Genomic DNA, 25,621 nt, shown 5'->3' on the forward strand with positions numbered 1-25,621 from the left:
CTGGGTTAGATCTTTGGTCTGCCCTTGGGCAAGTGTTCCATCAGTTCTGTGCCTCAGTTTCTTCTTCAAGATGGGGATGATTGGTATCTTAAATGAGAAAATCCTAGAACGCACTTAGCTTCAAAGAACTAATGCTACCTTAAAAAGAATAAAAAGAATCTGTATGCACATGTTCATAGCAGCACTATTTACAATTGTAGATTAGGTGGAAACAACCCAGACGTGAAAAATGAAAATCAGTCTATTCATATAATGGAATATTATTCAGCCACAAAAAGGAATGAAGTACTGCTGCATGCTACAACCTGGATAAACCTCAAAAACATCATACTAAAGTGAAAAAAACCAGATGAAAAAGACCACGCGTGTAATTCTGTTTATATGAAATGTCCAAAAAAAGCAAATCCACAGAGAAAGAAAGTGGTTTGCTAGGGGCTGGGGGGAGGGGAGAATGGGGAGTGACTGCTAATGCGTACAGGTTTCCTTTTGGAATGATGACAACGTTCTCTAACTACATGTTGGTGATAGTTGCACAACATTGTGAATGTACTGTCACTAATGGTAATTTTTATGTGTACTTACCTGCTATCTAGAGCTCGTGTGCCACAACTACTGAAGCCGGCACGCCTAGAGCCCGCGCTCCACAACAAGAGAAGCCACTGCAGTGAGAAGCCCGCGCACCGCAATGAAGAGCAGCCCCTGCCCACCGCAACCAGAGAAAGCCCGCACACAGCAACGAAGACCCAACGCAGCCAAAAATAAAAATAAAAAATAAATAAAATAAAAAATAAATAAAGAATGAAAGGGTTAGTGAAGCTACCCGTGAGCCATCCCCAACTCGGGTTTTCCCCTGTGGCTGGGTCAACCATCAAGGGAGGTTCTGCCACCCGAGGGGGTCGGGGGCGGGCAGCGAGCACCACTCTACTGGTCCGAGCTGGGGCGGCGTCTCGGCAGCCGCCCACTCGAGCTCGGATCGCGGCTGGGCACCTGCGGCGGCAGCACCGGCTCAGGGCCGGTCAGTTGGCGCCGCCAGTTCGCTAGAGCCTTGAAGGAGCTGCCGGAACCCAGCCCCAGCCACGCCCAGCGGGCCCTCCCAGGCCCCGATCCTCCTCCTGTCAGTCCTCTCCACCGTAACTACACCACTCCCAGTAGTCCCGCCCCGTCTCTTCTCTCCCTGAGCTTGGCCCCGCCTCTGCGGTTCCAGGCCACACCCTTCGGACTCCGCCCCGCCTCCTGCCAATCAAACCCATCCTGGCTCCGCCCCATCGCCCTCCTCCCGTCTTCTCGCTAGCCTTGGCGCGGCCCGTTGTTATGACGACACGGTCGTAAATCCGCCATCTTCCTGCGGCGCGTTGCGACATGGAGGGCGCGATGGCAGTGCGGGTAACAGCCGCGCATACGGCAGAAGCCCGGGCCGAAGCCGGGCAGGAAGCGGGCGAGGGCGGGGTTGCGGCGGCGGCGGCGGCGGCGGCGGCCTTGGCCCCCGGTGGCTTCCTTGGCCTCCCGGCGCCCTTTAGCGAGGAAGGTAACAGGGCCGGACGGGGCCGGGAGCGGCCAGGGTGGGGACGGCTCAGCTTGGCTGGTGGAGGCCCCGAGGGCCTGAGCTGATGGCGCGACAGACCCTCCCAGGCCCGGTTCCTTGCAGACCTCACAGGTCCCCACGGCACCCCTCATAGCCTTCCACGAGCCCCCTGGTTTCCTCAGATCCTCAGGCCTAACCCTGGAGGGGCGCCCATCACCCCCGTGGGCTCCAGTGCCCACCCGCGGATACTCACCTGTGTCCAAGCCACCGGGGCTGTCAGTGTAGACCTCGGCGATCGCCTCCACTGCCTGCCCCGCCCTCAGGCCAGCGGCCCGGCCCCCCTCTGCCTCCCAGTCTCGACAGGGCCCTGCCCTCCTCCGCGCCCCCTCCCACTTCACCTGATGGGCCACTGGGGCCCTGGCCGGGGTGTGACTGGAGGCTCCGGGAGGGCGGGGCCTCGGGTCTTTCCAGCACCCGGGGGGAGGCAGCAGAGCCCAGTGCTGGAAAGCTGCAGCCAGCTCTGTCCCAGACCTGCCACTTTCTAGCTGTTTGATCCTGGGCAGGTAACCACATACCTCTCTGAGCCTCCATTACCCCTTACAGAATAGGGATGCTACTGTTGAGGATAATGTATCGAGTACTTTCCATGCATCAGCATTTTTCATTCTCAAGCCAGCCCTAGATGCCATTATTATTATTACTATTATTATTCCCATTTTGTGGATGAGGAAAATTGAGGTTCAAAGATGTGAAAGTGACCAGGTCACCCAGCTAGTAAGTACCAAGGACTTGTTGGATACCAGGATTGTGTGACTCCTCAAGCCACTCCCTTAACTTCTGGGTTCTGCTGCCTCATAGGATGGTGGTGAGAATCAAAATAGAGGATGTATGTGAATCTCTGAGAACAGTTCTGGGGACACACAGGGGCACTGATAGCTTTTGGAGACAGAATTCTGGTCTCTACCCTCTGAGCTTGTCCCAGGAAGCTTTAGACTGGGCCAGGCAGGAGGGGGTTGGTGGTGATATCGGGGTGGTGGTCTTTGTCCCCACAAGATTTGTAATTCTCAGTACATCATTTCTTGCTCCTTATTCCAGCTTGGGTAGGTAGCTTGGCATGGGGGGCAGTGCTACCCGCAGAGGGGTCTCTTTGGAGGTTGCTGTGCCCTGCTGGGCTTACCCAGGGCCTTATCTCACTCAGTGTTACAGGGGCCGGGTGTGTCCCCTTCTGTGGTGGGGATTCCTTCAATGGCAACACGCTGGTGCTGAGTCAGACTTGGGGAGTGGGGTGGGAGGGTTAGGAGGGTACAGTCACCTCAGTGCTTGGCTTGTGACTGTGAACCATCTGGAGGGGACCGTCCTCTGTCAGGTGGCCTTCTGTGAGTCTTGGCTGTGGTTTGGCCCTTTGCTCATTAATCCAGTAGACATCAACTGGGCTCCTTCTGTCCTCCAGGCCTGGGTTTGACCTTGATGTGGGACTGCAGTGAGGTGGTGGGAACTGGCAGACGTTTATGAAAGCAGAAGGAGCATCCCCCTATCCCTTGGGGTAAACAGCAGGGTGTCTGGGGTAGATCCTCAAGTTCAGGTTCTGGCCCCAACACGCACCAGCTGGGTGGCCTTGAATCTCAAGTTGTTTTTCTAGAGAGGGAGTAGTCACTTCTGTTTCCTCAGGGTGCTGGCCGGATTTGCTGCTGGCCCCAGTAAGATGCCCAGCACATAGTAGGGGACTCATTGAGCCGGAAGTCTCTCCTGCAGGACCTGGGGCAGGCACTGGCTGGTCAGCCCAGATGGTGAGGGGCTCAGGTGCGGTGGCCCATGGCCCTGGGGTGTGGAACCCCTCTGGGAAGTCCCACCCTGCGCGTCTTCACCAGAGTACGGAGGTGCCGCCTGTTTGGAACCAGTGAAGCAGAAGTCAGAGTGAGAAAAGAGTGGTCATGGGTTGAGGGTGCCCTACCTCTCCCATGTTTGCTGAGGACTGGCCTCTCAGCTAGAGCCTGTACACACACACTGAGTCAGCCCATTTTACAGATGAAGAAACAGACCCAGACCTGGTCACTGAGGTGCCCAAGGGCACATGCAAACCCCAACCAGTCTTAAACCCTGGTCCTCCACTGTCCCCAAACCAGCTTGGCTGAATCCCTCTGCCTCCCAGCTGCTCCCTGGGCCTCTCTCCCCTTATCTGTGAAGTAGGCGTTTTGGATCCCTACAGCCTAAGTGCATGGTCAGGGTTATCCCCTGCTGGATGCTGCTCTTCCTAGGGTGGGCACTGCTGTAGACCCCCGGAGAAGGCCTGGCAACCTGGGCTCCCAAGAGTGTTCTCAGCCCCTTTGGGAGGGCTGGGGAAGGCGTCTCTGGTTCTGATGCCACCCTTGGGTGCATCTGCCTGGGGCTGGAATCCCTCCCAAGCCCCACTGACCGCAGGCTCGTTGCAGATGAGGATGACGTGCACCGATGTGGCCGCTGCCAGGCGGAGTTCACCGCCTTGGAGGACTTTGTTCAGCACAAGCTCCAGAAGGTCTGCCAGCGGGTGCCCCAGGAGGCCCTGCCTGCCACCAATGCTACTGCGCTGCTGGGTCAGGAGGTAGCATCCCCCTACTGCCATTGCACACGTGCGTGCCCTCCACCCTGCCCCTCGGCGGACAGCAGGATGAGGAGGTGGAGGCATGTCGAGACGGACCTGTGCCACCGGGGTGGGCAGAGGGCAGGCATCCGGCTGTGGGTGGGTGACTCCCGGCGGTGCTCTGGGCTTTCCCGGATGGCCTGGGATGCGGGCCCTCTCAGCAGCCTCTGGTTGAAGCCTGCACAGTTGGGGCCTGGGGTCCCTCCTTTTTTGAAGCCTGAGGGCCTGCCCTGGCTTAGGGATATCATGGTGGCTTTTGTCCTTTTGTCTCCTGTCCTGTACATATGGTTCCTGGGGATCCCACAACTCTGTCATAAAAATGGCCAACTTTGTTGCACTCGGTGTGTACTCGGGCTGTATACGCACAGTCTACTGAGGCCCATGGCACCCCTGTGGGCGCTCTTGTCATCCTCATCCTATGGAAGTGGGAAAGGAGACTCGAAGAGAAGTCAGGTGCCTCTGGTCACCCCGGGAATGGCCCAGAGGAGTGGGCCCAGAATTGTCTCACTCTGACTCTGTGCTCTTTTCCTGCCCCTCCCAGAGGTGTCCTCTCCTCCAGAAGGCCCCCGGCCCCACATCCCTGGGGGGCCTTTGCCCCGATCACCTGGCTGGGCTGTAGATGGAGGTGCTCACCTTCATCTCTGCAGAGCCAGCTGAGCCTCAAGCTGGAGCTTCTAGTCACTTCATCCTGGAGTCCTCCCTGAGGGTGCTCAGGGCTCCCCATGGGGCCCTTGGTGGCTGGAGGCATTAGAGTGATGGGGCCGACCCCTGGGCCTGGGGTGGAGGGTTCAGGCTGGGAGTCAGGCTCAGAGCAGTGGTCCGTTGGGGGAGATGAGAGGCCCCACCCCAGCCATCCTGCATGGACATAAACCTGAGCTCTGGAGCCCTGGAGACGAGTCTCCTCTGTCCCCTGTCACCCAATGGCAGGTGGAGCCAGCAGCAGCAGGCTCAGAGGAGCCCATCACCGTGGCCCACATCGTGGTGGAGGCAGCCACTCTCACGGCAGACATCAGCCACACTCCTGACATTGTCGGTAAGCTGGTTTGGCCCCACCATGGCTGTTCACGTGTGGCTTTCTCAGTGCTGAGGCATTGCTGACCTGTTAGTCATCCACGGTCAAGGCTGGAAGCTGGGGACCTCTGCTGCCTGTGCCCCTCTGCTGTCCCGAGAGCAAAGCCTGGCTGAGGAGGGGCTGAGACCTTGTGTGCACCTTCCCCAGGGCAGGGCCTGCAGCAAGAGCAGGCATTGGCCACCAGGCCCTGCCCTGCCCAGAAAGCGGAAGCCCAGAACCTGGGCAGCCCTGGGGGACACCTGGGCCTCGGGGAGTCTTCACTTTGTGCATAAATCATCAGCTGGCTGCTCTCTCCTGCTGCTGCCCCGGACTGTCTCTGCCCTGGTTCTTTTGGAATCTTCCCTACTTTTTTGCCACCCTCCAACCCCAACCCTGGTTCCTACTTCCCACCCCACAGTTGGCTCTGGAGGGTCAGGCTGGGGTGTGCGTGGGGTGCACCTGCTGCTCCAGCTCTGCCCTGACCTGCTGCCCGACCTTGGCCTTCACCTCCCCAGTGCTCACTCCCTCCGGCGTGGGGGTGGCGATTCCTATCCTGATTCTCACATGGCCTTTAAGAGCATACAACGCCAAGTCAGGCTCTTTGATGGCTTTTTTAAAGTGCAGTAGGGCAGGGAGTGTTGGGGTGTTGAGCGGTCTGGATTGGGTCACGTGCTGCTTAATAGGAGGCAGGTGAGCGTGCAGCTGGGACATTCAAAGGGCAGCCCGAGGGAGCCGGGGGCTGGGTGTGAGTGTGGCAGTGCAGGGAGGCTGGACTGGGCCTGATGGCACGGGAGGTTGGGAAGGGAATGGGCAGGGGCCTTGGCAGGGACGTGAGTAGGTGACTGGACAGGAAACAGGTTTGGGCAACAGGTAGAACTTGGCCTTGGGAAGCCCTTGGGACCAGCTGGAGTAGGAAGAGGTGGGGAGGCGACCTGGGGGAGGGGAACCTCAGAGCAGGCTGTTCTGCCAAGGTCCCATCCCAGGGAAGCTACAGGACCTGTCCCTGTCTCCACACTGTCTTTCCCCCGACATTCCTGTGGACGAGGACGGTTGCCTGTTGCTCCTCTGGGATAAGACGGCTGACGTGGGAGGTGGGGCCATGCCCAGCCCTGGTGTGGAGTTTGGCTTCTTGGGTGGTGGTGTCATATGGGAAAACAGGTTCCCTGGGTTCAGGCAGCATCTCCAGGCTCTGGCCCCCTGGCTAGCCAGGCCCTGCCTACCATCCAGCCTCCAGCTGGCCCAAGCCCGCGGCTGGGCAGCTCCTTGTGCTCCAGGGGCTCCTCTCTGGGCACCCGCAGCCTCTCTTGCACCCTTGGGAGTTTCCCCTTTGGGAATTTCCCCTTTGCAGGCATCCTGGGTACCCCAAATGTCCCTTTGGTGTCAGCTGCTCAGCGATCTGGAGCCCAGGCCAGAGTCCTAAACCACCAGCTGCTGGCATCACAGGGCTGGGGGTTCTCAGTCCTTGCTGGGCTGGGGGGTGCAGTTCCCAGGGACTGCACAGGGGGCTGGATACCCACTGCAGGCTCTCCTGCCTCTTCCCTGGAAACAAATATGCATTCTGTCTCTGGACTCGGGGCAGCCACGTTCCCCCCTTCTCTGATCCCTCTGTCTGCTGTGCCACACTCAAACTCAAGTCCTAGCCTGGCAGAAATCCCTGTTCTTTTGGAAATTCACTCCTGAGGGGGAGGAAAAATAAAGCTTCAAGCATGTCAGCTAGGGCAGGAGGGAGAGGTGCCCTTAATTGTTTGAGTCACGGCACTTCTGTTCTGTTTTGGGAAAATGGCTTGTCAAAACACGATGCCAGCCTGATTGAGATGGTTTCTAAGAAGCGGCTTCACAACCGATTGCCACGTGTTGTTTTCATGAGCAGAAATTGTGAAGTGTGTTTACAGCTTAGCTTTGCACAGTGTCAGATTTCTTCAACCCCCATGAGAGCTGCAAAAGCACAGCCTTCCTTCCTCAGACTGTCCTAGGCGTGTCGAGCGCTCCCTCTCCCAGGCTGGGTCTCTTGCCTGCCTGTCTTGAAACCGATGCTAGTGGGTGATCCCCAGAGGCATTTCCTCCTCACGTTAGCCGGAGCCAGAGCAGCGAGGAGGCCGATGGTGGCGAGTTGGCCTGTCCACTGCCTCTGTGCCGGAACTCTGCTGCCCTTGGACACGGCGGGACCCCTGTGCACATCTAGTCGTGCGTGCCTCTTGGCTGAGGGGAGGGGGCATCCGTGCTCATGGTGGGTTTCCCTGCTGAACACATTCTGGAGGCCTGGACCTCCTCTAGGCAGCTCCATGGAGTCAGAGCACAGTACCTCCCACCCTTTCAGGCTGAGCAGGCGCCATGTGCTGGGGCTGGGGGTTGGTCAAGACAACTCCACTGTGCCACAGCAGTGTCCTCGGGCTGGGATCCGAGGAAGCAGCAGGGCCCATGGCATCCCAAGGCTCAGGCTCATCTGCCTCTCCTCAGGTGGTGGACACATCAAAGAGGTCATCGTGGCCTCTGAGGCGGAGCCGGGGGACAGCGGGATGGCAGAGGCCCAGGGCAGCCCCAACTGTCAGGGGCCTGGGCTCTCTGGGGAGGGTGAGCAGGCCCAGGTCAAGCTGCTGGTGAACAAGGACGGCCGCTACGTGTGCATGCTGTGCCACAAGACCTTCAAGACGGTGAGGCCCTGGGGCCGCGGGCGCACTGGCTGTGGGAGCCAGGCCTTCCCGCTCCTGCCCAGGGAGGTGCCTGAGCCTCGCCGCCCCTCCCCCACAGGGCAGCATCCTTAAGGCCCACATGGTCACCCACAGTAGCCGAAAGGACCACGAGTGCAAACTGTGTGGGGCCTCCTTTCGCACCAAAGGCTCACTCATCCGGCACCACCGGCGGCACACAGGTGAGCCGGCCTCGGGCCTGGGGCCGGGAGCTGCACAGCACGCTGCCGCTGGCCCTGGGGGTGCCCCGGCTCCTAGGCTTCGTGGCCCCTTCCTCCTGGTGGTACTCCAGGCCTGCCTTCCCCTCAGAACCAAGTCAGCGTCCCGCCCGAGGCTGACGCCATTCTCTCTGCAGATGAGCGTCCCTATAAGTGTGCCAAGTGTGGAAAGAGCTTCCGCGAGTCGGGTGCGCTGACCCGGCACCTCAAGTCTCTCACCCCGTGCACAGAAAAAATCCGCTTCAGCATGAGCAAAGATGTGGTTGTTGGCAAAGAGGACACTCCCACAGGTCAGTGTGGTCAGGGGCTCCCTGCCCCGGCCCTGCCTGCTCTCTGAGTGCCACCCTGGTTGGGTGTTTCTTCATGGATTCTCTTGGTTCTGCCTTAAAGGGCCTGGTGCCTCCACCGTGGGGACTGTTACATCATCGGCAATGACAGGTGGGCCCATGGAAACTTCGCCTGTGATTCACCTGGTGACAGATGCCAAGGGCACTGTCATCCACGAAGTCCACGTCCAGATGCAAGAGCTTCCCCTGGGCATGAAAGCCCTCACCCCAGAGGTGGGGATAGGTCAGGGGAGGCCTTTGTCTGCTCAGCACCAGGCTCTGTTCTGGACACTGGCTCCATTGGGAACAGGACTGACATGGGCCTGCCTTCCTGCTGCTCAGTCTGGTTGCTGGGTGGGGAAATGGGAGACCCAGGTCATGGCAGGGAGGGGCAACGGAGAGTGAGCTGGGGATGAGGTGGGGCAGGGGAAGGCAGGTGGAGTGGGCTGTGGGGCTCCCAGGGGCATTCCTGAGTGAAGATGCCAGGTATGCACGGGGGCCCCTGGGGCTGCCCTGTGCGGTGGTGGCGGGTGGGTGCTGCGTGCCGGGCTGCCTGGCCAGCCTCCCTTTGCCTCCCCTGCAGCCCCCCGGCCCTGAGGAGCTTCCCTGTTCCAGCGAGGGCAGCCGTGAGAACCTGCTGCACCAGGCCATGCAGAACTCCGGCATTGTCCTTGAGCGGGTCCCTGGGGAGGAGGGAGCCCTGGAGCCAGCCCCTCCCACTGTGTCCAGTCCCCAGCCCCTGGGAGATGGTCCCCCAGAACTGCCGCTGCTGGAGGTGGAACAGGTGGAGACAGTAGGTGCCTGCGCTGCCGGCGTGCCCCTTCTGGGGGGCTGGACCTTGGGTACAAAGTCACCATGCTATCCTGGCCGCCACCAGCCTCCTTGCTGTGCTCCCTGAGGTGGAAAGTTGCATCACTGTCTGCAGTGACTTTGTCCCCTGATCTGTTTATCGCCTTCCTTGGGCCCATTATGGAGCCTCCCAGGGTCAGGGTGCCTCGGTCTGGCCTCCACGGTGCTGCTTGGGCCCAGCCCGCAATGGGTACTAGAGGTGTGCTGTGGTCCCCCAGCAGGTGGCCAGTGAGGCCTCAGCTGTGCCCAGGACCCACCCGTGCCCTCAGTGCAGTGAGACCTTCCCAACGGCGGCCACCCTGGAGGCCCACAAAAGAGGCCACGCAGGTGGGTGGCAGGATGGTGGGGGTACTGGGCAGTGGACGGCCGTGGGTAGCCAGGAGGGGCTCTCGGGTGTGCCGTGGATGGTCAGGGTTGCCTGTGGGCAGGTGGCTAGGGTGGCGCCCTCGGGTGGTGGTCCCGGCCTGACACGGAGTGTGGCCCCAGGGCCGAGGCCATTCACATGCCCGCAGTGTGGCAAGGCCTTCCCCAAGGCCTACCTGCTCAAGAAGCACCAGGAGGTGCACGTGCACGAGCGCCGTTTCCGCTGTGGGGACTGCGGGAAGCTCTACAAGACCATCGCCCACGTCCGTGGCCACCGGCGTGTCCATTCAGATGAGAGGCCCTACCCCTGTCCCGAGTGTGGCAAGTGCTACAAGACCAAGGTGGGCCCCTGATCCCCCATCTGTGGGCTCCCTGCTCCCTAAGCCAGATTTGTCCCTTGTTCCGTGCCCCCAGACCTCCCTCCTCACCCCTCACCTGACAGCCTGCTCAGTCCTAACCGGGGCCCTCAGAGGGGGCTGGGAGAGCCAAGGCCAGGCTGGCCCTGATGGTGGGTCTCCACAGAATGCCCAGCAGGTGCACTTCCGGACACACCTGGAGGAGAAGCCGCACGTGTGCCCGTTCTGCAGCCGAGGCTTCCGGGAGAAGGGCTCGCTGGTGCGGCACGTGCGGCACCACACGGGCGAGAAGCCCTTCAAGTGCTACAAGTGTGGCCGCGGCTTTGCCGAGCATGGCACACTCAACCGGCACCTGCGCACCAAAGGTAGGGCCGGGAGGTGGCAGGGACGGGGTGGGGGGCCGCGGCCGTCCAGCCCTGACCGAGCTCCCTGCCACAGGGGGCTGCCTGCTGGAGGTAGAGGAGTTGCTGGTGTCCGAGGAGAGCCCTGCAGCAGCCGCCGCCGTCCTCGCCGACGACCCGCACACCGTGTTGGTCGAGTTCTCATCCGTGGTAGCCGACACCCAGGAGTACATCATCGAGGTGGGTATGGGGCCACCAGAGTTCGGATGGGGCCTGGGGCGGGCAAGGCTGACTTCTGATCCTCCGTCCAGGCCACTGCGGATGATGCAGAGACCAGCGAAGCCACGGAGATCATCGAGGGCACCCAGACAGAGGTGAGGGGCTGGGGGATGGGCGGGGTGGGGTGGCCTGGCACCCTCACCAGACTCATGGGCTGAGCCTTGAGCCACCCACAGGTGGACAGTCACATCATGAAGGTAGTGCAGCAGATCGTGCACCAGGCCAGCGCCGGGCACCAGATCATCGTGCAGAATGTGACCATGGACCAGGAGGCAGGGCTGGGCACAGAGGCAGCTGCTGCTGACACCATCACTATCGCCACCCCCGAGAGCCTGACGGAGCAGGTGGCCATGACGCTGGCCTCGGCCATCAGCGAGGGCACTGTGCTCACAGCCCGCTCGGGTACAAATGGCGCCGAGCAAGCCACTGTGACCATGGTTTCATCAGAGGACATTGAGATCCTGGAGCATGCGGGAGAGCTGGTCATCGCCTCGCCGGAGGGCCAGCTTGAGGTGCAGACAGTCATCGTCTAACACGGGCGCCTGCAGGGTCCCGGGGGGCTGGGCTGGGGCAGGGGGTGAGGACCCCGAGTGCCCTGCCCTTGCCTGCCTGGCCGAGTACAGAGAAGATGGGCATAGAACTCAGGCGTTCAGAGGAGATGTGGAAGTGTAAATACACAGAGTTTTTGGTTGCTTTACAATAAAAGATGAAAACCCGCCGCTTGTGATGTTGCGGCAGTGGCAGCCTCAGGGGCTGGTGCCACTGCCCTGGCAGGTTCCTCTGTGGCAGCCCCTGCCCGCCCAGGGATCCCAACAGGGCTGGCGGCACCTTGGCAGTGTGTGGGTGTCATTGGTATGTGGACAGGCAGCCTCCTGCTGCTGCCTTGCCCAGCTGGAGCTGTGACCCCAGCTTCCTGAGGCCCATAGAGGTGGGTGGGAGGGGATGCTGCTTCCTAGCCTCCAACCCTGGGGCCTCCCTGGGGCCGGGGAATGAGACTGGGAGACCTAGGAGTCTCGGCTTTTTACCTTGAGGTGACAGCACGTGGAGAAGCAGCAGGAGATGCTGGGCCACAAATGGGGCCGGTCTTTCCTGATTGTGTTGACTTAGTTTCCCTGAAGAGATGCAGCTTGAGGGAGATTCTGGGTGACCGAGTTTCTTGGGGGCAGGGACAGGAGCAAGACCTGGACCGTGGGCATGTCTGGTCCTCTTTCCCAGTCCTGATGTAGCTCTTGGGGTGGCAGGGCCTTCTGAGTCCCTGTTCTAACAGGCTTGGGGGCACCACAGCAGTCTCAAGGTGGATCCCCTGCCGCCTTGCCCTGCGGGGGTGGGGGTGGTCTCTGTGGGAATGGGAGCTAGGAGTTACAGTGTCCAATTCGTGGAGGGGGCGGGACCCAGTGCAGTCCCGGCCCCTCCCTGGAGCAGGGTTTCAAATACTCACGGAGCTGGGGCGCCAGAGCTGCTGCTAGACCAAGCCCTTGCAGTCTGTCCTGTGCTGCAGACACACCCCCAGCTGGGACCTCTGACTTCTACTGGGACCCAGATCCTAAGCCTCTGACACAGCCAATCCACATACCTCAGGTGAGTCTGGGGGGGGGGGCGGGGTACTGAGCCGGGGGCTGGATGTGAATGGAGTCTCAATATTTGGGCCTCCGTTTCCCCACGGAGGAGAACGGCCACGGCCGTAAGCCCAGCCCACCACTTTGGGGAGACCTGGAGAGTGGCAGGGGGAGGATATGCCTTCCTGCCAGCCACCAAAGGGTGGCAGAACCTGCCCAGCCCCCGCGTCCCAGCAGCCGGGACTGAGAAGGGTGGCCTGGTGTGTCCGATTCCACGTCCGCGCTCACGCGGGCTGTGTCTGTCCCTCTAAGCCCGCCAGCTTTGCGCCATGGGCAGGCCCCTGGCCGTATTGGCTGCGCTCTGGGCGCTAGGGGCTGCAGGAGACGCGGCGCTGCGCATCGGAGCTTTCAACATCCGGAGCTTCGGCGACAGCAAAGTGTCAGACCCGGCCTACAGCGGCATCATCGCGCAAGTGAGGCTGGGGACCCTGGACGGGGTTGTAGCTGGGCTCCGCGGGCTAATTTGCCGCGCACACGTGACCCCGCACCTGCCGGCCCCTCCCCCAGATCCTGGCTGGCTATGACATCACGCTGGTGCAGGAGGTGCGGGACTCCGACCTGAGCGCTGTATCCGCGCTCATGGAGCTGATCAACAGGTATGGCGGGCAGGGCCCAACGTGGGCCCAGGTCTCCGAGCGATGCCTTGACCCCGGGCTTGGCCGGTGTCTCCGCAGCGTGTCCAGGCACGAGTACAGCTTCGTGAGCAGTAAGCCCCTGGGTCGGGACCAGTATAAGGAAACGTACCTGTTCGTCTACAGGTGAGGGGCGGGGATGCGGGGGAGGGGTGCGCAGGGCAGGAGGGGGCCCACTTGGGGCGCCCACCCACCCTCTACACCCAGGAAGGACACGGTGTCGGTCGTGGACACGTACCAGTACCTGGACCCGGAGGACGCCTTCAGTCGTGAACCTTTCGTGGTCAAGTTCTCGGCACCCGGGTCAGGTGAGGCCCCGCCCGTCCCGCAGGCCCCGCCCGTCCCGCTGGCCCCGCCCCAGCCCCTGACATCTACCTCCTGCAGCTGCCGAGGAGTTAGTGTTGATTCCGCTGCACGCGGCACCGCACCAAGCTGTAGCCGAGATCGACGCGCTCTACGATGTGTACCTGGACGTGATAGACAAGTGGGGCACCTACGTAAGCCCCTATGTCCGTGCGGCCCCGCCCTGCCCCACGGCCCAGGGTCCCGGAGGTGCGCCCTGGGGGTCGGCCACAAGCGTGAGGCTCTGCGCGCGCGGCCCCTCCCGCAGCCTCAGACCCAGTTCCGCGGTGCCCCACAGGACATGCTGTTTCTGGGCGACTTCAACGCCGACTGCAGCTACGTGCAGGCTCAGGACTGGCCGGCCATCGCCTGCGCAGCAGCGAGGTCTTCAAGTGGCTCATCCCGGACAGCGCCGACACCACGGTGGGCAAGTCAGACTGTGCTTACGACCGCATCGTGGTCTGTGGTGCCCGCCTGCGCAGCAGTCTGAAGCCCCAGTCGGCCGCCGTATACGACTTCCAGGAGGAATTTGGCCTGTACCAGGCTCAGGCGAGTGCTGGGCCCAGTAGGAGCAAGGCCCAACCTCAGTACACCTGGCGCTCCCCTCCCTGCACTGTTTCTAGAAAAGGCCCTTAAAGGTTCAGTTCTGGCTGAATGGAACAAATCTGGGATGGCAGTACAGGAAGCTCTTTACCTCCCCAGAGTGGGGTCCCGAGGCCATGCTCCCACTGAACTCGCACAGCTGGGCTGGATAGCCCAGGCCTCGCTGGTCTGTTCCCCCACCCCCAGATGCAGTGGTTTGTGGACACCCAGTGGGCCCCTTCCTGGGGGGAGATGGGGCAGTTTTCTGGGGGTGGAGCCTGAGGGAGGACTGGCTGCTCAGCAGGGCCTCAGAGTTGGCCCCTTCTCCCTTCAGGCCCTGGCCATCAGTGACCATTTTCCTGTGGAGGTGACCCTCAAGTCCTACTGACAGCCCTGAACCCTGGCCAGGGCAGGCTGCCTGCAGACTCTGGCCACAAGGAGGAAACCCCACAGGGCTGCAGGGTAGGGTCAGCTGGGCCTGGACAAGTGATGGGACTACTCCGAGCCTGTTTCCCCATCGTGAAATGGGCCGCCACCACTACCTCATAAAGTTGTGAGAAGCACCTCGTAGAGCACTGGGCATACAGCTGAGCTCAATAAACAGCGAACCCTCAGCCAGGACCACACACACGTGTTGGCTCCGAAGCCTTCATGTCCTTTCTTAGGACTCAGCTCTTCTGGGGCACAAACCTTCGTCTTGCAGCCAAGCAGGTCCCCGGTCCCAACCCATTTAGGGGACAGGGACAGCCTGGCCTGCCCATTCCACATCCTGCTGGGAACTGACCACCTCCAGACCAGGCTGGCTCCAGAAGGCAGCTCCTGTGCTCACTGGCTGAAGCTCCCTGCTCGCTCTTTGTGCAAACTAAATGCTTTCAAGAACCTGTACTGAGTGCAGCTGGGGTAAGTGCTCACACAGGGTGTAGGGTGGATGTGCGAGGCCAACCTCCCAGTCTTCAGTGTTCCTCCTATGGCCCCGGTTCCCAGGCCTGCAGGCCACTCACAGGCACTTGTGTATGAGGGTCCTTTCCTACCCAGCACTGCAGTTGGCGGGGGGGAGGTCAAGAAGGCTGGCCCCCTGCAACCAGCCGGCTGGCGGCGCTGGGACATGTGGAGAGCCTCCTCAGTGGTGAGCAGGCAGGTTGGGTTAAGGTCCTGTCCACAGAACCTGAACAGCTCACAGTGGTTACAGCCCCTTCAAAGGTGCCTTCCTGGTAGCTTCTTCCTCAGGAGCCCTGGGCTGGGCAAGGACTCAGCAGGGAGGACAGTGGCCTGCACCCTGAGTAAACCCATCACCTGAGGATTGGGAACAAGTAGAACTGGGGTACACAGTGTAAATGACAGGGGCCTGATGAGGTTTCTGGTTTTCGAAGCGTCTCACCTTTGGCAGGATTTAACTGGCCTGAATTGTATGGGAGAGAAAAACCTTTGTTTCAAGAATCTGAACAAGCTTTTCTTGTTAGATCTTTCTAAAGTCAGATTTAGGACACCTGTGATGTAAAATGCCTCCCTCCTCCCTCTCCAAGTCACCCAATTTCTCTGAAATTTATACAGGCTTTCCATCCAAACAAAAAACCATGGCAGCCCAAGGGCTTTTCCCTTTTCCTTTTCTTGTGTGGCTTGCCAGGGCCCACAACTACCTGGCCTTATGCCTCCAGCAGTCAGGCATCCCACCAGCCAGGGATGGGAAACTCAAGGGCTTTATTCTGCTCTGGGAGAGGAGACACTCAACAGTGACATCGCTGAGGTCCAGAAGGGTGCCATCTACCACTTTATGATTCCCAAATCAAGACACTGCTTGCCAGCTGTGCCCATCTGCCCACCCGCCATGCACAAAGGGTACTCGTGAGTGGTAACAGGCCTTAGGACTATGGCTACAAGGAACAGGCCTTTTAGGGAGATGAGCAAAACAAAGAGCTAAAAGTACGTTTAAATTGGAAAACACCTTCTTTAAATCCCTTGGAACCATAGGGCCCCCAGAAGGGTGCAAACGGCTAAAAACCCTGCATGGCAGCCCAGCCCTTAGCCTTTCTTTTGTTTGAGCTTTTCTAAGTACATCTGCAGGGACTTCTGGATGGAGTCTCTGGAGATGAAACTGACAAAGTTCTGGATGTCCGCGTCGCGCTGCTTCACCAGGCGATCTACCGTGGTCTTTCGCATCATGTTCTTGGTCAGCTGTCGAGCGTGATCTAAAGAAGATGGGTCCCACCTGTGAAAACCCATGCTCTTCTCTGGGACAGTGGTATTCCCAAGCTTTCCAAGGGAGTTCCAACTGAAACTCCGGTAGAAAACTTAGAAAATTCAAATGAGCAAAGAGAAGAAAATGAAAGCCACCTGTTCCCTACTGTCCATCGATTTCCTTTAAAATCATACAGGATGATATTGTGAAAGTTGCCTTTTTAACCTGTTATTTTCCCTCAACTATATTGTCGGCAATATTTTCCATGTCACTACATACTCTTTTACAACATAATTAATGGCTGCACGGTATTCAGGCATTTGTCTGTGTCAGGCATCGGCAAACCTGGCCCCCCAGAGCTCAAGAGCCAAGAATGGTATTTACATTTTTATATAGATGGAAAAAATTTTAAAAGGGTAATATTTTGTGATACGTGAAAATTACATGAAATTCAGAATTCGGTGGCCTGGTTTTATTGGAACACAGACACGCTTGTTAGTTCACGTGCTCTAAGTCCGCCCTCCTGCTCTGGCGTTATGGCAGAGACCATGTGACCAACAAAGCCGAAAATCTCCCTGGCTCTTTACAGACAGCCTGCTGATCCCTGGTTTCTACCATAGTTGATATAAGCAGCCCTATTTCTTTTTTGGCCACATTGCATGTGGGATCTTAGTTCCCTGACCAGGGATCGAACCTGCACCCCCTGCAGTGGAAGCAGGCAGTCTTAACCACTGGACCACCAGAGAAGTCCCAAGCAGCCCTATTTCTATACACAGACACACAAGCTGTTTCCAGTTGTCTGTGTAGTGAGTTGAACAGTGGACCCCAAAAAAGTATCTGCAAGAGACCTTACTTGGAAAAAGGTCTTTGCAGGTGTAACTGAGATCATCTTGGATTCAGGGTGGGCCCTAAATCCAGGGACAGGTGTCCGTAAAAGGAGAGGGAGCTCTGAGATATAGAGACACACTGTGGGAGAAGGTCATGTGAAGACACAGCAGGGATGGGAGTGACGCAGCCACAGCCAAGGACACCTGGAGCCCCCAAAACTGAAAGAGGCAGGAAGGAGCCTCCCCCAGAGCCTCTGGCAGGAGCGAGGGCCTGCCCACACCGATTTTAGACTTCTGGCCTCCAGACTGAGAGAGAATGCATTTCCCTTGTTTTAAGCACCCCCCTGCCCCGCAACTCCCCCTCTTGTGGTAATTTGTTACATCAGCCTCAGGACACTAGGTCAGTCTGCTATTGTGAATGGCTCATTTGTGAATTGCTTGAGAACCTCCTGTCTCACCAGAAGCTCCAGGCTGGGGAGGGGACGGGGCTCTCTACTTGCCCACCGGTACCCACAGCTGTTGCCCCCCCCCCGCCACGCCCCTCACCTGGAATGGCCATCCACCGGGCCATCACCGAGAGCGCTGTGCTCAGCACCTGGTCCTCAGGCACCACCTGGTCCACCAGGCCCACCTGGAGGGCCTCTGCTGGCAGAAAGAGCAACCCCAGCTGCAGGGCCTGCTCTGAGGCACGATGCCCAATGGTGTTCACAAGGGTGTCTTTGAACCTGGAAGCAGACACCCACTCACGGTGGGCTCAGGGCTCCCGGGGAATGGGGGTCGGGTGGGGGGGCGGTGGTGGGTTCAGCCCCGGGTCTGGTGGAGTGTGGGTGCAGCCCCCGGTCTTACCAGAAGGGGGCGACGATGCCCAGCAGGGTCTCGTTCAGCCCAATGAGGTACTTGGGGTTGTCAGCCAGGATCCGGTAGTCGCAGGTGAGGGAGATAAGGCAGCCTCCGGCCGGGCAGGCTCCCTACAGGGGAAGCAGGACCAACGGGCTCTGGGTGCTGCTGTGGCTGGTTCCGGTCATCTTCCAGAGACCCAGGGTCCCAAGGAAGGGCCTCAGGTGGCCGTGAGCTCTTGGGTGCTTCCAGCCCCCAGGATGCTGTACCAACACTGGGGGTGTGCGCACAAGGGGCTCCGGCTTGCCCATCAGCCTGAGGCCGCGGGCACTGGCAAGGTGGCCAGCGCTCAGGCCCAGAACACCCCCTCTGTTCTCACGCACATGTCAGGGCAGCAAGCGGCCTCTCCTCTCCTCCAGCAGGAGGTCCTCCGAGGCCCGACCTCACCCTGCCCTCATCTCATACATCCACTGCCCCAAACAGAGGCTGTCAGCGGCCACCACACCCCATGGAGTCTTCCTGACTCTGGCCATCCCTCCTCTCCACCCAGCTCAGGCCCTCCTGGCACCTCTCTGGCCTTAGCCCCACCCCTGCCTTCCCTAGGTTAGGCCAAAGTGATATTCCCAAAATGTAGATCTGATCCCACTTGCCCCCACCCTCATAACCCTCCTGCTGGACCACGTTGACCATGGGCCCTGGTTCCTGCCCCCACACTCACCCCCACCTCAGTGAGCAAGTCCCCCCCAGCCCCACCCCTTCACCTGGTCTGTAATGGCAAGCTGACCTGTGCACCTCTGAGGGTCTCCCGACTGCCCCCTGCCTCTCTGAGGGCTTTTTGAGGGCAGGGCCACATCCACACCCACCCTAAGGGCTGGCCCGCAGCGAGCCATGGAGGCCCCTCGGGAGCGGGGACACTCACGTTGATGGCGGCGATCAGCACCAGGTTGGATAGGTACAGCCGCAGCCACAGCTCCTGCACCGCCTTCCAGTACTCGGCGTAGTGGGCCGGGTTCTTCCCGCACATCTCTGTCAGGTCCAGGCCTGCGGAGAAGACCCTGGGGCAGTCCTGGGGAGGTGGGGGGGGGTGGGCAGGGGCCCCGTCAGAGTCTGCCCCACAGTGCCAACACAGCCCCAGGGCCCAGGGAGCCCACAGGTGCTCAAGAGACAGGGGAACTGAGGTCATGCTTGGGCAGCAGGATGCTGCCTCCAGAAGCCCAGAGCTGGGGGCTCCAGGGAGGCAGCCTGGACCTCCCTTGGACTCTGTTCCTTCTGCATCCTGGGATATTCTTCCCTTTCCAGCTTCAAACTGGAAGAAAAGGCAGCAGGGCCAGGTGCTCCCCCAGGGACATAAACACACTGGACTCTGTGCATACCTCTGTACTCATCCTGGGCAGAGGAACTCAGGGGCGGGGGAGGACTCCTGACAGTCGGAGGGGACACATGTTCTGATGTACCCCAAAAGCAAACTGCAGACTCCGGTGCAGGCCAGAAGGAGCTGTCAGGACCCGGCCAGGGAAGGAGGGAGTGGTGAGCAGTCAAGAAGACAGACCTCGGGACTCCCCTGGTGGTCCAGTGGTTAAGAATCTGCCTTCCAGTGCAGGGGATGTGGGTTCGATCCCTGTCGGGGAACTAAGATCCCACAGGCCGCAGGCAACTAAGCCTGTGAACCGCAATGAAAGATCCCGCGTGCTGCAACTAAGACTCGACACAGCCAAAAGTAAATAAATAAAATAAAATGGTTTCTGTTTAAAAAAAAAAAAAAAAAGATGGACCAACTTATGTCATGGCTGCAGTCTAGTCATCATGCAGTTAGCTTTTTTTTAAAAAAAAGAAGACAGACCTCTACCCTGGGCTGTCACACGTGAGACATAAGCCTGGGGAAGGATCTGTAAGGCACGTGTGTCCTGTGTGGACGCCCCAGGCCCCAACACAGCCGCTGAAGTGGGGGTGGGGAGCGCAGACCAAGGCAGAAGGTGCTTCTGGGAATGGGCACCAGGTTCTGGGTGCTCTGTCAAGAATGCAGGCCAGGGGAGGGGCAGCTCCCCAGCCCTCACCCGAGAACACCGCACCTGGGGTTGCTGATCACTAACCAGCACTGGCCGCGGTCACCATGTGCTGCTGCAGCAACGACCGAACCCCCTCCCCTGCCTGCAGTGTCTGTGAGGAGGGGCAGCCACACTCGAAGTCCTCTACATCCTTATATTAAGCGACAAAAGCAAGTTGCAGTGCAGGGCATAGATGCAGCCCCGTGTTTCTCATATACACACATGCCTGTGTGTGCACTGATACCAGCAGGCTGGCCTTTTGTTTACGTGGAACGTGTTCCACTCCTGTCACTAAAAAGGCCCCACAGGGATGGAAAGACTGGCGCTCGGTACACCACGTCCTGCTGTCTCACAGGCCGAGCAGGGACCCGTGAGCCAGCGCCTGTTGGGGGTGGGACGGCAGGGGGATGGAGCTGCTCCTGCTCTGAAGATGTGGCAGGACTGACGTTCAGCTTTTCAGCCTTCCTCCTTAATCTCTTCCCACCATGAGCTCCTGGCTCCCCCCTCCTCACTGCCTCCCCAATTCATTTTCTCAGCACAGAAGCTGGAGGGGCTGACAGCACTTGCCCACAGTCCTGGCGCTGGAGGGAAGCAAAGGCAAAGAACTCTATTCTGGATGCGAGAGAAGCAAACACATTAATCCCAGCTGGGGATGGCCTCTGCCAGACAGATGAAAATGGATGTGGGTTGGCCTATTTCCGTGATTTCTGTGATTCAGCAACGTATCTGTAGTGGGCCGAACTGTGTCACCGAAGAAGACAAGGTCAAGTCCTCACCCCAGTACCTAAGAATGTGACCTTATTCAGAAATAGCATCTTTGCAGATGAGATCAAGTGAAGATGAGGCCGTACCGGAGTATGGGGGTCCTAAATCCTTTGACTGGTGTCCTTCTGAGGAGGATTTGGACACAGAGATAGGGCAGACAGCCACATGGAGACAAGTACAGGAACCCAGGGGCCCCCCGAAGCTGGCAGAAGCAAAGGATTCTCCCCCATGGCCTCTAGATGTGATTGGCCCTGTTGACACCTTGATTTTGAACCTGTGGCCTCCAGACCGTGAGGGAATACATTTCTGTTGTTCTGCCCCACTGCTACCCGTTGGTGGTCCTTCGTTAAGGTGGCCCCAACTAACACAAGTCCTTCCAAAACATTTGCTGAGGACCCACTTTGGGCCAGGCCTTGTGCTACGTACACAGGAGGAACTTGATACAGAACACGAGGCGCAGACACATTGCTGGAGGGGAGGACACTGTCACAAGGAGAACGCAGGCTCCGGAGGGACAAATGCTGGCTCCCTGTCCCCAGAGCACAGGGGCTGGGGGCCTGGACAAGCGACAGGTCTTCCCCTCTTTCGTTCTAAAGGTCCTATCTCTGGTGACACGCAATTCTCTCATTTTCAGAGCATAATAAAGAAAACGTCAGGCTATGAAATGACACCTTAAATGGAGTATTTTCAGGAATTATCCAGGGTGAAAAGTTCCTAGGCAATTTCAGCATCTCTAGGCAGGTTAGAAAGTTCCCTCAAATGATCTACACCCAGTATAAGTCCTACCCTTGGAGCAATAAGGTCATCTCACTCCCATGGGATGGGGCAAGGCTTGGCTCTGCAAACCCCAGCTTCACGGGACGCACTGGGTGCGTGCATCAGGCCAGCCCCTGAGGGTTCCCTGCTGGTCCGTGCCTCCAGCACAGTGATGGGTCCCCTCGTCAGAGGCAGCCAGGCTCTCCAGAGCTGCAACTCCAGGCCACCCCAGGACAACCTGAGGGTTTAAGGAAGCAGGTGCGAGCCCACAGTGGACCTTCCAAACCTTGGCCTAAAAGGTGCAGGAAGCAGGCTGTGACCGTCTGCTTCCTGCACCTTTAATGACGGCAGGGCCAAGGTGTTCCCATTGGTCTCTAGTATCGTGGCACTTAGCTTTGGGGGACGCTTATGCTGTCTGTGGCTCCTTCTAACTTGAAAGGTGACCCCAGTGCTCTTCCTGACCCAACAAAGTCCTGTTGTTACCAGCATTTGCTGGCTTGTAGGGGAAATGCTGCCGTTCCCATTCCCCTCGAGAATTCAGAAGGGAAAAGCCTGCCCTCTGAGACCTCAACTCTAGGACCTGCCCAGATGGGAATGGAGGGCACAGCTTTTGGGATGAGCACCGTCACTGGGGCTGGCCTGGGTAGGTCCCCAGGAAGCTGTTGTCAAGTTTGCACAGGGTCCACCCTTCGTGAGGTCGAATGGCCTCAAGGGTATCCTGCAGAAATGTCACCTGCCCTCACCTACATCCTGGCCCTGGGTGTGGAGGGCCGAGGCTTGCCCCAGGTCTGGCTCCACAACCGCATGACCTGGGAACTAAGGATCAGCCTCCTGCGGGAGAACCAGCTGCCCATGGCACGGCCCCCTCGAGCCCCCACACCCAGGACTACAAGCCCTGGAAGCCCTTTGTGGTGGCACCCACACCTGGGCCGCCTGGGTTTTCTCCACCATGTGAAGTGTGTAGGAGGGCTCCTGAGTCTGGACTTCGACCTGAGAACTTGGGGCCTTGGGGGAGCTAAGGAGCACCCACCGAAGTCAGGATGATGCCTCGGAAGGTCTTGTCATTCTCCAGCTTTTCCAGGCTGATAATGAACTCTGTCAGCAGCTCTAGGCTGAGGCTGTTCACTGGGGGGTTCTTGAACTTCATCACGGCGATCCCTAGTTTGAAAATGAAAAGGACAAAACTCATACCCAACATGGGAAAGGTACCCCCAACTACCCTGCACCCTCAACCAGGCCATGGGAAGCTACACAGATTTGGGGTTTTTTAAATTGAGGTGAGATTCATATACCTTATAAGAAAGGGAACCCTGTACCCATCAGCAGTTACCATTCTTCCTGTTCCAGCCCCTGGCAATCAGTAATCTCTTTCCTGTTCCTATGGATTTGCCAGTTGTGGACATTTCATATAAGTGGAATCATATGTGACCTTTTGTGTCTGTCTTCACTGTTTTCAAGGTTCATTTATGTAGTAGCATGTGTCAGTGCTTCATTCCTTCTTAAGATCAAATAACGTTCCATTAACTGTGTACAGCATGTTTTGCTTATCCAGTCACCTGCTGATGGACACTTGGGTTAGTTCCACCTTTTGGCCATTGTAATACTGCTGTGAACATTCATGTACAAATTTTTGTTGATCTTTTTCTCCCAGATGTAAGTCCTACATCCTCAGGGGAGTAAGAAATGGCCTTAGTTTCTTGAGTAAGTGAGCAAACACTAAACCAGATGTGCAAGGAGGAACGCCAGTGGGGGCCTCTGGTTCATGCTTGTTTAAGGATTGAGAGTAAGAATATCAGGGGTCAGATGTTCTTAAACACTCCATCTATTCATTTATACTGCCAGCAGCAGGGAAAGCAGGAGTGGTAGGGCCTGCCCTTGTGGACAGTGCAGCTGCTGGCCTGGGCCGGCTGGGGCCATCTGTTCTCACTGCCTGGCCCAAGGGCAGACCCCAAGGGCTTTAGAAATGCCACCGTTCACTTAGGGTACATCTCCCTGGTCAAGGCCTTGGAAATCTCTGGATAGTCAACACAAACCATTCTCTAGGAATGAGAATTAAGTCCTGAAGGCAAGGAGACTCTTTTGAGACCTATGATTTATGAGGAAGAGGTAATTATTAACTGGCTACAGGTATGTACATGTAAAAATAAGAAGCAATCAAAACTTTCAGAAGTGAGCTCCCCAAACTTGGTTCGGAGGTAAGTTTCTTTTTTCTTTTTTTATAATTTATTTATTTATTTTATTTTTGGCAGCATTGGGTCTTTGTTGCTGTGCGCAAGCTCTTCTCTAGTTGTGGCGAGCAGGGGCTACTCTTTGTTGCGGTGTGTCGGCTTCTCATTGCGGTGGCTTCTCTTGTTGCGGAGCATGGGCTCTAGACACATGGGCTTCAGTAGTTGTGGCACGTGGGCTCTAGAGCACAGGCTCAGAGTAGTTGTGGCACACAGGTTTAGTTGCTCCACAGCATGTGGGATCTTCCCAGACCAGGGATTGAACCCGTGTCCCCAGCATTGGCAGGCAAATGCTTAACCACTGAGTCACCAGGGAAGTCTCAAATGAAAACATTTAAAAAAGTACTTTTATTCCATTAATTCCTCCAAGCCTCAAGATGCCTGAAGGTTACCCAGGTCTGGCAGTGAGGACAGAACCAAGCCTGGCTTTCTGACCTCAAACTCAACCTTCTACCACGATAAGCCGGTGAAGCTAGCGAGTTCTTCCATGGTGGGGTGGGAAAGCACTTTGGTAAAAAATTGTCTCACTGATAATTTTTTTCTTACTTGTTTACATAAAAGAAAGTCTACCATTCAAACCATTTTTAAGTGTACAACTAAGTGGTATTAAGTATATTCACAATCTTGTGCAACCACCACCACCTACTTCAATACTTTAAAAATGTGTTTTATTCAAGTTCTGATATATTCAAATCTGTCACAGAAACAATCCTTTCAGAAACTCAGGTTTTTGTTGGACTCGTAGTTGGGCCCCTCATCACCTGGCTCGGGCAGCCCCCAACCCAGAGAGGAGCTAAACTAGAGAACTGAACCAAGGAACACGGTGGGTGCCCTGACAGCAGTCCAGGCACAGGCAGCGATGCACAACCTGTGCGTGTCTGGGGGGCTATGGGGGGCTGAAACTGTAGCCCCTTTTGGGGAGGAGCTTGGCTCCCTGCCAAGCCAGAGTGGACTGGGGATGGGAGGCATCTTGAAAGGCTGAGGCCAGGAGCTGGGAGGTCATGAGACAGCTTGTCCTAAAATCTGACACTGCACGTCTCCGATGTCAAGCCTGCTCAGGACCCAGCTCTGAAGTGCCCTCTGGTAGAGAAAGCACTGGTTTCTCTTTCAAAAGTGCTTTTTCTATCTTTTTAAAATCCCCCTTGGAGACTTTTAGGAGGTGTTCTGATGGGAGTGGGTAGGAGTGACTTCACTTGTGGCTCCTGGCTTTAATTAAAAAAATATCTGCTGGGTTCTGTGCCACTTGGGAGTATTAAGAAAAATTAAAATATTTTATTCTGAAATACTTCCAATTATTTTAGTTCCCAATTTAACAGCTAAGGAGCACATGCCCCAAACTTTAAAAACTGAAATATTTTTATCTTCATAATGAACTGGGGGGCGAAAACACCTAGACTGATGACCCTTAAGCTTTGAACTCAACAGAGACTGCCTTTAAAATTGGGCTTTATCCCGTGGCCTTTAGAAATTCGAGCGTTCTCCCGAGTCTGGATTCCAGGTCTGGGCCTGGAGCTGGGGGAGATCAAACGCACTGCCCAGTGAAGCCCGCTCTGCTGCCAGCGCCCCCCTCTTTCCCCACAGCCGGGCGGCCGGGCGCTCGGGCGACCGCGCTCCGGGCGCTTACCTGCGGCTGCGTCCGGCTCCACCAGCACCCGCTGGGTCCCGAAACGCCGCGCGCTGTCCACGCTGCCGGCCGTCGGCTCCGTCCGCCTGATGGTCGCGCCCCGGAGCAAGGCCCCTGCGGAGGGCAGCGCGAGGCCCGTTAGCCTGCCGCGCCCCTGCCCCCCTCCCCAGGCCCTTGCCCAACCCGGCCGCCGCCCCCAGTCACGCACACGGGCAGAGCAGGGCACGCGACAAGACGCGCGCTCCAGCCGCCAGCGCCATCTTGACCGCACTGGGTCGGGGTCGCGGCGCCGGGGTGTGGCCTTGCCGCCCGCCCCGCCCCCAGGGCCTAGGCCTCTCCTCCGGGAGGCGGGGGCTACTGCACCCGGCGAAGGCCGCGGTCGGAGGCCCGAGCGGGAGGAGCCTCGGGCTTAAGCTGAGCAGGACGCTGGGGCTGCGGGGTGAAGGGTCGCCGATAGGGAAAACCGGACAGGCCAGACGCCGCACTCCCCACGACCTCCCCACGACTCGCAGCTGCGCCACCACGCAAAGATCGAGCCGCCCAGGCCCGGGACCACACGTAAGTCACGGAGTGTGCGAGTCCCGG

The 25,621-nt window shown here is 58.2% G+C and overlaps 3 protein-coding genes across 9 annotated transcripts; 2 read left to right on the plus strand and 1 right to left on the minus strand.

Moving 5' to 3' along the window:
- The first annotated feature begins 590 nt into the window (after positions 1-590).
- On the plus strand, positions 591-11,465 carry E4F1 (E4F transcription factor 1). Of its 7 annotated transcripts, none has more exons than XM_079945974.1 (14): positions 591-1,525; positions 3,952-4,100; positions 5,067-5,172; positions 7,648-7,841; positions 7,939-8,059; positions 8,233-8,385; positions 8,486-8,655; positions 9,005-9,214; positions 9,489-9,597; positions 9,757-9,974; positions 10,156-10,354; positions 10,428-10,570; positions 10,642-10,704; positions 10,786-11,465. In XM_079945974.1, the coding sequence occupies exons 1-14, from the start codon at positions 1,360-1,362 to the stop codon at positions 11,140-11,142; spliced, it is 2,358 nt and encodes a 785-aa protein (XP_079802100.1). In that variant the 5' UTR covers positions 591-1,359; the 3' UTR covers positions 11,143-11,465. The 7 variants fall into 7 exon arrangements, with proteins under 7 accessions (XP_079802100.1, XP_079802104.1, XP_079802103.1 ...); XM_079945978.1 differs by having other exon boundaries at positions 9,492-9,597; XM_079945977.1 differs by lacking the exon at positions 591-1,525 and having other exon boundaries at positions 3,812-4,100.
- Positions 11,466-12,104: 639 nt separating this feature from the next.
- Positions 12,105-14,243, plus strand: DNASE1L2 (deoxyribonuclease 1 like 2). Its single transcript, XM_079945981.1, is given in 8 exon segments — positions 12,105-12,187; positions 12,478-12,638; positions 12,733-12,983; positions 13,065-13,165; positions 13,242-13,354; positions 13,498-13,561; positions 13,564-13,748; positions 14,116-14,243. Coding segments are annotated over 7 exon segments (912 nt in total). The 5' UTR covers positions 12,105-12,187; positions 12,478-12,494; the 3' UTR covers positions 14,170-14,243.
- On the minus strand, positions 14,194-25,315 carry ECI1 (enoyl-CoA delta isomerase 1). The gene is made up of 7 exons (XM_079945982.1): positions 25,245-25,315; positions 25,037-25,150; positions 22,218-22,345; positions 18,541-18,687; positions 17,631-17,752; positions 17,331-17,509; positions 14,194-15,967 (listed from the first exon to the last, which is right to left on the minus strand). The coding sequence occupies exons 1-7, from the start codon at positions 25,294-25,296 to the stop codon at positions 15,801-15,803; spliced, it is 909 nt and encodes a 302-aa protein (XP_079802108.1). The 5' UTR covers positions 25,297-25,315; the 3' UTR covers positions 14,194-15,800.
- Between the last annotated feature and the right edge of the window lie 306 nt (positions 25,316-25,621).

Source organism: Stenella coeruleoalba (assembly GCF_951394435.1).
Source record: "Stenella coeruleoalba genome assembly, chromosome: 15".
NCBI lineage: Eukaryota > Metazoa > Chordata > Mammalia > Artiodactyla > Delphinidae > Stenella > Stenella coeruleoalba.

Coding starts and splice junctions, on each gene's coding strand:
- E4F1 (XM_079945972.1), top strand. CDS start 7,221: ATGCTAGTGGGTGATCCCCAGAGGCATTTCCTCCTCACGTTAGCCGGA. Junction 9,215..9,488: donor AGGTGGAACAGGTGGAGACA/GTAGGTGCCTGC, acceptor GTGGTCCCCCAG/CAGGTGGCCAGTGAGGCCTC. Junction 10,571..10,641: donor CCCAGGAGTACATCATCGAG/GTGGGTATGGGG, acceptor TCCTCCGTCCAG/GCCACTGCGGATGATGCAGA.
- ECI1 (XM_079945982.1), bottom strand. CDS start 25,296: ATGGCGCTGGCGGCTGGAGCGCGCGTCTTGTCGCGTGCCCTGCTCTGC. Junction 22,346..25,036: donor GGAGCCGGACGCAGCCGCAG/GTAAGCGCCCGG, acceptor TTTTCAAACTAG/GGATCGCCGTGATGAAGTTC. Junction 17,753..18,540: donor TGCTGATCGCCGCCATCAAC/GTGAGTGTCCCC, acceptor CTTCCCCTGTAG/GGAGCCTGCCCGGCCGGAGG.